Source organism: Arvicola amphibius, chromosome 9 (assembly GCF_903992535.2).
Source record: "Arvicola amphibius chromosome 9, mArvAmp1.2, whole genome shotgun sequence".
In the NCBI taxonomy this organism is placed as follows: Eukaryota; Metazoa; Chordata; class Mammalia; order Rodentia; family Cricetidae; genus Arvicola; species Arvicola amphibius.
Window position 1 is genome coordinate 28,067,013 of NC_052055.2, and position 12,068 is coordinate 28,079,080.

General features: G+C 46.8%; 1 protein-coding gene across 2 annotated transcripts in view; it reads right to left on the minus strand.

Annotated features, from left to right (window-relative positions):
* Positions 1-1,699, minus strand: part of Zfat (zinc finger and AT-hook domain containing) — a 168,438-nt gene extending 166,739 nt beyond the window's left edge. For both annotated transcript variants that reach the window (XM_038343985.1, XM_038343984.1), the window contains exon 1: positions 1,506-1,699. In XM_038343985.1, the coding sequence (XP_038199913.1) occupies positions 1,506-1,524 (19 nt within the window). In that variant the 5' untranslated portion in view covers positions 1,525-1,699. The remainder of the gene's footprint in view (positions 1-1,505) is intronic.
* Between the last annotated feature and the right edge of the window lie 10,369 nt (positions 1,700-12,068).

Sequence of the window (12,068 nt, forward strand, 5' to 3'; positions counted from 1 at the left end):
GTGTGAGGAGAAAACAGAAACCTTTGCACCAGCAGAAACAAATGAGAGGCTATGAAAAGGAGACCAAGACAGAACGCAGCTCTAAGTGGGCCAATGACCACTGTCCTTGTTTGTCACCCAAAGTTGCCTTCCATCCCCTCATCTAGGGCTCGGCCTCTCCTAAGCTAACGGACACCAAAACGGGAAATTTCCCAGAAAAGAGCTGCCCACGAGTTGACAGAAGTACATTTTGTTCAAACTATGACCCTCCTTGGTCATATAACACATGCTAAGGGCTTGTTTTGTGTCTCTTTGACCTGTGTCCATTCTGCAACACCAACATACACACTATTCTAGATGCTTCCACAGACAAACTGACAGATTCTGAAGATGACAGATTCTGAAGATAAGACAGGAAACAGGCAGTAGGGGAGGGTAAGCCCCGGGGACTTGATTTTTCTGTTTCTTAGGGACAAGGGCTCCAGCAGAAAACCACACTGACAGGCAGGAGTGAGCAGACAGATCCTACACTCTGTTCTTCAATATACTGTGGCCCCCACTAAGAGCCTGTCAGAGTTCCACGGGACGGTGGCAAAGGCCAAGCAAACATACAATTCACATTCTATCCCAAGCTGAAGATGTCTGATATCTTTAAGCCTCAGCTGTTAGGAATCTAACCTCTCTCAACTTTTCTGATCTTCAGTAAATGACCTACAATTCAGAGCAACCAGGGGAACTTAGCAGCGACCCCTGGAAGCCAGAGTCAAAGGGTCGAAATTGGTGTCAATCACAGGCCAGGGACTCCAAAGCTCAAGATTGTGGGGTGGGGGTGGGGGGGGGACACATCAGGGGTTAAGTGGGAAGTCCACCCTTCCAATCAGTCCACCCAAAGAAGCTGTTACTGGCTAGAATGCCAGAGGACTGACTTCATGGAGGGTGTTGACTAGGAGCCACTTCATTTAAGAGCATGGGGCAATGGCCTGCTGAGGTGGACCAAAGACAGAAGGTAAATTATTTCTTGCGTGGGGCAGGATCATCCACGGTAACGCCAATCTCCCTCATTTACTGCTTCAAGGATCACTAGGAAACTTCCCCTGAGAAGGATACCCTTCAAAACGTCCTGGCTAAGAACACGGAGTCGATAACTAGGAGGGAAGGCATCTACGAAGCTCACCCAGCCAAACAGCTGGAGGAAACGGGATTCGAACACCGGCCTAACTAGGCGACAGCGGCTCGGGCGAGCGCCCTAGCACCGCCCCACTGCCCTGGAGACGGCCCGCACCCGCCCGCCCAGCACTCCCCTCGCTTGCCCTCCACTAGTTCCCTCTTTTTCTTTCCTCTGCGGCAGGATAAAGCCAGCGACTAAACGTGGGCCGCAGAGCACTGCGACGTCCGCGCTCCGCCCGTCCGCGGATCCCTCCGCCACCCCGAGCCTGCGCGCGACCTCCCCACAGCACACCACGAGTGGTTTCCCGCGCCGCGCCCCACCCCCACCCCTTCGCGCCCCAACCCCCATCCCGGCTCACCTGCCGCCGGCGTCTCCATGGCAACGCCTCCACGGCGGAGCGAAAAAAAAGCCTCGGGCTCCTCCCGGCTCTCTCCCGGGCCAAGCGAGAAGGCCAGACACCCTGAGGAAACTTCGCTCTTTATTTTTTAATTTTTTTAGGGAAAGAGCCGGAGAGGTTATGGCGAATCTGCGGCATCCAACATGGCGGATGGAGTCTTCGACCTCCTCCCCCCACGGGGATCCGGCGCCTGCGTAGCGACGTCCGCCACGGGGCACCGCCCTCGGCACCCAAGGCGCACTGCGCATGCTCGCGGCTGGCGCAGGCGCCCGCGTCCGCTCCCGGCGGCCCCCGCGGTGTTTTGAGCCACGCCCGGGAAGGGACGCGGTGGTCACGGAACGTGTGCGCGGGGTATTGGGAGCGTCCTGAGTCCGCCACCGTGGGAGGACGGCCGCCGGGGATGAGCGGGCAGGCTGGTGCTCTTTTTCGCGCGCTAGCCGTTCCTGGGCTCAGTTCCCTAACTTGCACGTGGGGTCGCCTGCTTGCAGCCGCGATGTCATCCCCGAGACGCCCTGCCTAGGTGTGGCTGGCACCGGTTGGCTGGGCATGTCGGCTCACGTAAGGGTGCGGCTCCCCGCCAGATCTCCGGAAGAGCCCGGTTGAACTTGTGCAGGCGTCACTAGAGCGTTTCTTTGGCCGCTTAGTGACCGCCTTTCCGTTTTTTCATATTAAGAGATTAAGCCCCCTCCCCGCCTCCTCCGCAAGCTGTAGGAAGTGTCTGTCCCAAATAACTTTAGTAGAATCTGTTCCTACTAACGTCGAAGTTGCTTATCTCTATCTTGGTCACCCCTTTAGCATTCCAAACTGGGAATGAGTTTAAATTGGCTAGTAAACATGTATATAATAGTAACAATCTCAGTTGTGCTAGCAAAGCTGGCTTTTTAGATATAATTTAATTTTAATTAAGCATTGTAAAGAAAACGCCACACATACAGAAACAAGACAAAAATATTAATTTTAAAAAATCAAAAGCGGGACGGAAATGACTGGAGGCTGAGAAACACTTTTTACAGTGCCCCTGAAATATTATTGTTTTCAGGAATAACCCTTCCGTGCTGTTGAACTTGAAATTTTCACCAGACAGCCTTAGGCTCTTGCTTGTACCCTCAGAGGGTAACTCCCTCCCCACATCCAGGTTCCTCTGTCTACCTGTTTGCCCCGCCCTCTCTGCCACGGACTGAGTTTGCTGAGCAGAGAGAGTGAGTGGTGTAACAAAGGCCCCTGGATCTTTTAAATCTGTGTCTTTCTACCACAGGTTGCATTAGTAATACTGTTGAATGGACTCTTTCTTTTTGTTCATCGCTTTTTTTTTTTAACCATTGAAGTGCCTTTCGGCACAGAGCGTTAGGTATAATGCTCTGTTCTTTCTTCTGTTAAGTACGTGTTCCAAAACATCTATCTCCTTTATATCACTGGACATGACGTGTGTGGACCCACCTCTCCATGCCCCTTGGTTTTCGCACTTTGCCACGTGACCTTCCAGAACGTGCCAGTTTACCTAATAGGCACATTGTGAGGAGAATCATGAAGTAGTTGCTTCACCCCTACTAAATTCTTCCTCCCAGGTGTCTGGAAGGTGGGGAGACAGCGACGTCTTGAGAATGAATTATCCAAATGTTGCATTGGTGTGCTTTCCTTTTTAGAACTACAAATATTTCCAATAACTTCTATGGGGAATCAATTTCTGTGTAAAATGGGAGTTGTTCTGGTTGCTGTTGACAAAGTTAGTTTTCTGCTGGGCTGCCTTTCTTGAAGCAGCATTGAAATGTTATTTATGGATTAGCAGGTGGTTCAATTGCTCCTGAATGTAGTGACCAAAACAAGTTTGGAAATGAAGCAATTTAAAATAAATCTCAAAACTCAATTGCTTCAGAAGATGAAAGCCAATTTGTTTTTGTTTTTGTTTTTGTTTTTTTTTTGTTTTTCGAGACAGGGTTTCTCTGTGGCTTTGGAGCCTGTCCTGGAACTAGCTCTTGTAGACCAGGCTGGTCTCGAACTCACAGAGATCCGCCTGCCTCTGCCTCCCGCGTGCTGGGATTAAAGGCGTGCGCCACCGCCGCCCAGCGAAAGCCAAATTTTAAAAGGAAACCGGACTGTCGATGATAGTCTTTGGGGTTGGGGGTGGCTTTGATTTTCTCCGTTACTCCTTCCTTAAATCTACTTGTCATTCAGGAAAGACTTACTAGACATCTGTTCCCTAGAACTGGGCTGGCCCTAGGCAGCCAGAAATTAATAAGGGAAGGTAGGGAACCCAGTTTGGGGAGTGAAGACATGAACCAACAGCTGGCCTTCCTGCATGATTTACAGGTTTTATGTGTGTGGGGGCCCTTGAGTGTGAACGCTGAAGCCAGAGGCTGGCTTTAGGTCTCTTCCTGAGTGACTGTCCACCTGTTTTGGAGATAGGGTCTCTTGCTGAACCTGAAGCTCATTGTTTGGCTAGACTGGCTGGGCAGTGAACCCCTAGGATCCTCCTGTCTCTCTCTACTAAGATTGCAAGCCCACTACACCTAGCTTTTTAATGTGGGTACTGGAGATCCGAACTCAGGGCCTCATGCTTATGCAAAGGCACTTGACTCACTCAGCCTTGTCCTCAGCCCTGACTGACATTTCAGTATTTGCATTTCTAGATGCCTTCGATTAAGAGAAACATTCGTGGAATTAAATGTAAATCACTGAGAAAAAATAGTGTCCTGTTCCAGCGGTTCCTGGAGGAGAGTAGTCCCAACTTGCCCACTGGTGGGTAAGCTCAGGAAGAAATTTATGTCAAATCTATGGATATGGTATTTAGCTACATGAGAAATGTAGCTGACTATTTGTGTCAAGTTAATATATTAATAGCTGGAAATGTATGAAAACACAGTTTATGAACATAATTTTATAAGGCACTGATTGAAAGTTTTGATAAAGGATACATATGACCTTAACATGGGTTTTGAGACACACAACTATTAAAAGTCAAGGAGAGAAAGAAGAGTTTTAGTTAACATGTTAAAAACCTAAATAAGGGTGTTGTCAAAATGCATTTAAAATTATATAAAAGGGACTGAGGCTTAGCTTGATTTGTGCAAGGCTCTGTGTTGGCTTCCCGGTACCACAGAGACAGATTCACCAGAACAGTGTGAGCTGTTAGTATCAGCATGATTGTGACCTTAGGAAGCAGCAAGGGCCACAGAGTGCCATTTCCTCATATGTCTTCATGTCTCATCCCCCCGTGTGCACCTGTTACCTAGATGTTAGTGTAAAGTTTTTTACTGGTCATAGTCTGGGCCCAGTTGAAGAAGCTGATTCCAGTGTAAGCAATAAAGGAAAGTCAGGATGGCCCCAAAGTTCTGTCATCCTCCAAAAACAGGACACTGTACAAATTTGGGAGCTGCAGGAAAGACAAAGGAGCCACCTGAAAAAGGAATAGGTCCCTCTTTGATGTGCTGATCTGCCTGTCACAAGCAGAACTACAATCAGTAGTTGTTGACACTATGTCTCTGGAAAGTGATGAGGAATATACATATTATAATTGTATGTGCAGGTACGGGTGGAAATGTGAAGGCTAGAGGTGGATGTGGAATGTCTTCCTTATCACTCACTCGCCACCGTGTTTCCTGAGACACAGTCTCACTGAACCTTCAGGCTTGCCTAAGCTATACTGGCTGGGCCCTGAGCCTCAATGATCCTCTGCCACTCACCTCATTCCACCTCTCAGGGCTGACTGCCAGTGCAGGCTGTTGAGTCTGACTTTTACATCGGGGCTGGGGAATCTAAACTCAAGTCCTCCAGCTTGTACACCAGGTTCTTTACTCAATGATAGGGGCTGATGGTGTAAGTGCTCGGGTAGATTACATGCTTAGCACAAATAATGCCCTAGGCTTGATCTCCAACACCACACGCACGCACGTGCGCTGTGCACGCGTGCACACACACAAAGTCCTGTAGACAAAGCTGCAGTACTACTTTACGTAGCTGATCATACAGATAGATAGAAATTAAATGTTTTAGCAAATAGGTGTTTGATATAAATGAGGTTTAGTTCTTGAAGTTCTGTGTATCCCTCTACAGAATGGTACATGTATATACATTGAGGATGGTGTTATGCCCAAATCCGTGGGTCCCCACAAAAGCCAACAAAGGAGACCGAGTCCCACATGTAAAAACAAACAGCCTTTATTTCAATCGAGTTTGCAAACTCGGTCTCTCCACATGTCCAACATATTGGAATATCCAGAGAGCCCCGAGCTCAATTAGAATTGGGTTTTTGTTTTTTGGTTTTTTTTTTTTTTGGTTTTTCGAGACAGGGTTTCTCTGCAGCTTTTTTAGAGCCTGTCCTGGAACTAGCTCTTATAGACCAGGCTGGCCTCGAACTCACAGAGATCCACCTGCCTCTGCCTCCCGAGTGCTGGGATTAAAGGCATGCGCCACCACCGCCCGGCTAGAATTGGGTTTTTATAGTAGTAAAGGTAGGGGTGAGGGATCTCTGAGGTTCAAGACATTTGTCTAGGGGTGTCCTGGTGAGGTGCTGGCAGGTGTTTCTATTTACACTGCTTGGAATGCCAGGAATTTTCTTTGAATGGTCTGCTCTTGGGTGGGGGTCAGTTAATCTCAGCCTGTCAGGCATTGTCTCAGGGTAAACTATTGAGACTCCAGACTCCATTTAAGTTTATCCATGGACAGAGTCCCAGGTGATAATTGTTGGAGGAAGTAAAGAACTTCCTTTCTGCCCAGACTTAGATTATCATAGCTGGCCCTCACAAATGGTAGTTATGATTATTATTAAGACATTTCCAGAAAGTCTTGGAACTGGGAAAACAAGGAATGCATAAATAACCAAACGGGAAAAGTTTGGAGAGTTGTGTTACAAGTGAATGGGTTAGAGAAAACCTGAGAGATCAAATATGTAACCATGCTAGTTCCTTTGTAATGCTGCTGCTGAAGCTTGTCACAAACAAAGGCAGAGCATCATATACCCAAAATGTAACATGCATAAATGTGGGTGGTGCAGCTGATTTGAGTAGGGCAGTATCTTTCTCAGCCCTTTTGTGCATGTCCCAGTGACCTAAGATGCTGGGTACTCGCCGTCATCAAAGATAGACCTTGGACAGGGACTCTAAGTTAGTTGCTAAAGAAGATTAATGATGCTGGCTCTCGTGGGAAGTAGAATGAGCATTAAGAAAAGTGAGAGACCCTCCAAGAATGGGAGTCCAATATTGGAAAATAGACTCTAGGATTGACTTCGTCTAGGGTAATTTTTGTTTTTGTTTTAAATGTATTTACTTAGAGGAGGGCTGTACCAATCGTGTATGTGGAGGAAGAATAGACCATCTGAGGACATCTTCTCCTTTTACTGTGTGGGTTCTGGTGAAAGACCTGGATAAATCCAGGGCCCCCCAGCAGGAAGAAAATTGCCAAAAATCTAAGCTGGAAGAGAAGAATCAGAAATCTATGATTAGCCGGTTCAGGAACTAGCTGAAGATAAAGCTAGACTGTAATCTTGAGAATGATCTTGAGAGGCAGGGAGTTGCCCCCTTGTGATCATCACTGGTATTTTCCGAGTTTTCTACACCCTCCCTGCCCCTTTCAGATCACTGGGCTGTGGTTTCTTCCCTTAAAAACTCCTTCTCCCGGTCACTCAGGGTCGAACCCTTTCCCTGAGTGGGTTATGAGTCTCGGCCCCAGTGTACTGGTTTCCGTCTCCTCTCATCATTAAACCTCGTGTGATTGCAACAAGGACGGTCTCTCGTGAGTTACTGGCGGGGGGGATCATGTTATCCCGAGACTTGAGTGAGAGTCTTCCCCACACTGGGGGTCTTTCACTGGAACTCAAAGCTCAGATCATTAGGTTCAACAGCAAGCACCTTTACCAACTGAGGCATTTCACCAGGCTCTTCACTGTTTATAGAATAACAAAAACTGGACAGAGACTGAGGCATTCTCAGAGTGGTTAGTTCTCTAAACTGTAATGGACTACACCTACCAAGGCCCCGTATTCTCTCTATATGTCTCCTTGACCCAACCAGGCAGTTGATCACGTACTGCTGTCAGTTAGGAGTGGTTGGAACCCTTCTCCATCCATCTCTGATTCCATCTTTGACCTTGACTGTCTGCTAGCTGTTAGTCGCTAGCCAGTGTTCCTGCCCTCCAATTTGTCAGTTATCTCAAGTACTGTTAGGTATACTGAGCTCTCTTGTCTTTCATTTAAGCGGGCAGCTGAAGTTTTTCCATGACAGGGAGTTAGCTCTATCCCAGCTACTAGATCTATCCCAGTCTTTCCTGGCTGCCTCATCTTTAGCTCCCTGTGTATGGCGTGGCCTGCATTCTTTGCTGAGGTGGGGACAGGCTTGCTAGTAACCATCCTTATCAATCAGTCTGTTAGAATCGGCTGTTTTAGAAACAAGGACGTGTGAAAAGACAACAGTACCCAACGTGTGTTTCTCAAGGGTTCCGAGTGGCCTGCTGTCACTGGCCCTGAGCCCTGTCCTTCCTCTTATCTAGCTAGGTTATCTCTTACCAACCACAGGCCCTCTTACCTTCAGTGCTCCAAACTGTCATTTTAACCCATCATCTTCCTTTGTCCCTAGCCTGTTCTCAATGCAACAAGTGTGAGCATCATGGAGTTATCACAATGGGCCCTTTGCCCTCGCTCTGTACAGAGAGCAACTCCTGCCTCAAGAGCATTGGGAGAACTTGTTCCAGGATCTTGTTGATGCAGTGATTGAACTTGGTCTGAAGCAGAACCAATCAGCAAATACAAGCTTCTATTTAAATCCTGTTGGAGCTGGGTGGAGTAGCACAAGCCTAGAATTCCAACTACTCAGGAGGCTGAGGCAATCGTATCAAATGTTGACAGCTATCCTGGGCAATGAAGCAAAACATTGTCTCAAAAGAAAGAAGAAAGGGAGGGAGAGTAGCTGGGTCTGTAGTTCAGTGGTCTAGCTTTATCCTGGTAAGTACCAGGCCCCGGATTCAATCTCCAATTCAAGAAAGCTGGAGTCACCTTGAGGGACTCTTCTAAGAATCTATCAGCCAGTGTCCCAGAGGCTGTGAATTTAATTCACCTGGGAAGAAGATAATCCTCTTTGGGGTCTAATAAGTGCACTTCTGGAAAAGTACAAAAATGAGTTTTGCAGAGATAAAGGAGCAGGACAGATGAACAGCAGTGCTTCTTACAGACTTAGGTATGCACGCGAGAAAGACGTGTGTTCTTAACTGGCCCAAAGCATGGAGGAGCAGTTGCATTCAACTTGGTCGAAATAGGATCTTTTGACTGTAAATATTTAAGACGGTGTGATTTATGAGGTTTTAACTTTTGTCTCATCGGTTATGTTTAATTAAGGGAATATGACACCACTTACAGCTGTAAATTTATTTTAGGAGCAAGTGGGTTATGGAAAGAAATGGGGGTGGGGGAGAGGGTGTCCTGGATCCCAGCAATGAGGAAGGAATTAGGGAACTTCCCAGAGCCTGCAGGGATGCCAGGCCCATAGCAAGAACCAGGTAAACACTCTCCGAAGAAAGGGATGGGTAAGATTTATTTCAAGAGTGAAGCCAGTAGATAAGGAAAGGGGGAAAGCAGCGTGATTGGACAGTTATTTTGTAATGTGCAAACAGCACTGTTTTAAGTGTCAGAGTAGAGAACAGATGGGGGGATTTTATTGTGTGGTGTCTAGGCGTGTTGAGTGAGCAATTCAGCCCCCCATAGAAGTGACCACGCAGCTGTAGGAAAGATTTAGATGACCCATGTGGAGATGATGAGTCGCCCATCCACCTCTCAAGGGCATGGGCAGGGTTAAATTCTTATTCCAAGCACCGCTCAGCTCATTCAGATTTATGTTAATAAGTGAAAGCCACAAGCCTTGGAGGAGTTCAACTCCCTGGTTGGCTTTTGTTTGCCTCCCCTGGGTTGCCCTCGCTGCCTTAAGCAATACGACTGTCAGTCATATGGCCAGGTAAGTCTACTCTTAGGCCCACACCAACCACCTTGAGTCTCTAGGAATCTCTTTAAGAAAGCTATAGGAAGACTGCAGTTGCCTCCTGAGAATACAGTCTCAGCCAGGGCTGTTGAAGCACACGTGTGCTCCATCTTCTACCTGTGAGCTCCTGATTATTCTGCAGCCATTTCTACCCAACCAGAGCGGGAACTCTAACCCAAAGGCCGACTGGGGCTGGGGCTAGAGGCAAGGAATGTGACAAACAAGTTGTTCAAGGTCTTTTGAGATGTTCACCAGGAGATACTACTGTGCTGCCTTCCCAGGTGTTGCAATAAAAGCCATAATCTCCGAGGTGGTCATTTTTTATTACCATCTTTCAGCCAAACTGGTGACAGACAAAAAAAGCAGCAGATTTGTAATAAGAGCAATAGCTGAGCAGTAGGCAGGCCAAGCAGCAGACATGGCAAGCCATTCGATATATTGGCAGGCTGAGAAGTTGAACAGGTCAAGTGACCAGGGCAGGGAGAAGTACAGTTAAAGAAGTGAGCAAAGGAGGTGAGGGCTGGGACCAAAGCAGAATAAAAGCTGTAATGAGCCAGAGGAGAGAAATCACAGGCCCTAGTCACCAGGAGAGTACCAAATAAAGACTGAGAGGTCTTTAGATCCAGTGATAAGATATCAGCCCTGCCCAAGAGCTATAAAACTGACCAGTGGTAAGGGCTGAGAAGTACTGACCTCCTGGACCTATAAAATAGTAAGAATACTGGCTGGTGTCAAAGGGCTGAGGAGTCCTAGTTTCCAAGGCTTACACAAGAGCTGTAAGACTTGTACAACCAACAGTCCTGAGGCCAGAGGTCTGTCACACTAGAGAGTACCTTCTAGAGCTGCTCAGACCTGCCTCCTGCTGCAAAACATGAAAGGAAACCAAAGTCTGCACATGACCTTCTTGCCTACCCACCATTCCTAGTTAACTAAAGCAAAAGAACCCAAACTAGCAACTTGTTAACAGATATAGGATATGTGCCATACATGAATGGAAAATCAGGACAAAAGAAATTGTGTGAAACGCTCTGCTTTTGGTAAACTGTGTTTATAGGAAGCCCATGAATGTGTGTTCTAGGTGCCCAAGGGATCTGGAAATTCTAGGGGCAGCAGAGGTTTTCTAGAAGACTCAGAGTCAACTACTCCATTCTACTTAATTCATTTGGGCAACTCTCACACCACATAGAGCATGTGGAACACTGGAGACCACTACTGTCTGAGGGAGCCTTGTTACTGCCAAAGTGGAGAGACATGACATGGTATAAAATAATCAATCATGGTCATGTAAGCCAATGATATGGGATGTCCTTCTGTATACATGTTACATTTATTGGTTGATGAATAAATCTATTTTGGCCAATGGCTTAGCAGAGTAAAGCTAGGCGAGAAATCTAAAAAATACTGAGAGTACACAGAGTTGAGAAGATGCCATGTAACCACTGAAGGAATAACATGCCACACCAGCAAGCTACAGCCTCGTGCCAATACACAGGTAATAGAAATGGGTTAATCTGTTAGAACTAGCCTGTAAGAAGGCTATGATATTGGCCAAGCAATTGTAACTGATAATAAGCCTCAGAGTAGTTATTTCATAAGCAGCTGCGGGAACTAGAGAGCAGAATCCAGTGGGTGGAGAGAAACCAGTCCAGTGGGACCAGGCAAGATGGAGAAAAGTTGTTGTAGAGGCCACTTGTTTGTTGCAGGCTACTCAGCCCTGAAATAATCACACAGAAACTGTACTAATTAAATCACTGCTTGGCCTATTAGCTCTAGCTTCTTATTAGCTGACTCTTACATCTTAAATTTAACCTATTTCTATTCATCTGTGTATCACCATGTGGCTGTGGCTTACTGGGTAAAGTTCTGTCCAGCGTCTGCTTCTGGTGGGGCTACATAGCTTCTCTTGACTCCGCCTTCTTTCTCCCAGCATTCAGTATAGTTTTCCCCATCTAGTTCTACTCTGCCGTATCAACAGGCCAAGGCAGTTTCTTTATTCATTAACCAATAAAAGCAACACATAGAAGAACTTCCCACACCAAAAAGTATTCCATCTACAAACCAAGTTTCTGGGGTTTCCTATATTGTTTGACATCTAACAGCCTTCACACTGCTGTGAGGTAAAGACACACAGAGTTGCCATGATGGTCACAGGTGGGAGTAAATTCCTCTCTACCAGAATGCAAGCCTCGGAAAAATAATCCCTACGCATTTTTCCATCCCCTAGGTATCATCTAATTGTCTGGAGAATGACCTCAAAGAAAACTGGGTGGAGAGAGGGTATTCTCTGGTCACATGCCAAATGACCATCCTGCCCAGCCTCTACAGATGCGAGGTGTGGGGGGAAGGAGACTTTCTATCAAAACAGTTTTCACACATTCCTTTCTAGCAAAGGAACTTATTGGGTAACTGGAGAGGTCAACAGATGTCAGAAGACATGAATGTTCAATTCCACTTGGTTGTTTATAGAACACACACACATACACAGGCCTCCTCTCAAACCAGACAAGTTGTATTTACCTGGCAACTCATCATCTCTCAAATATACCAGGCCCTTTTATGCCTGAAG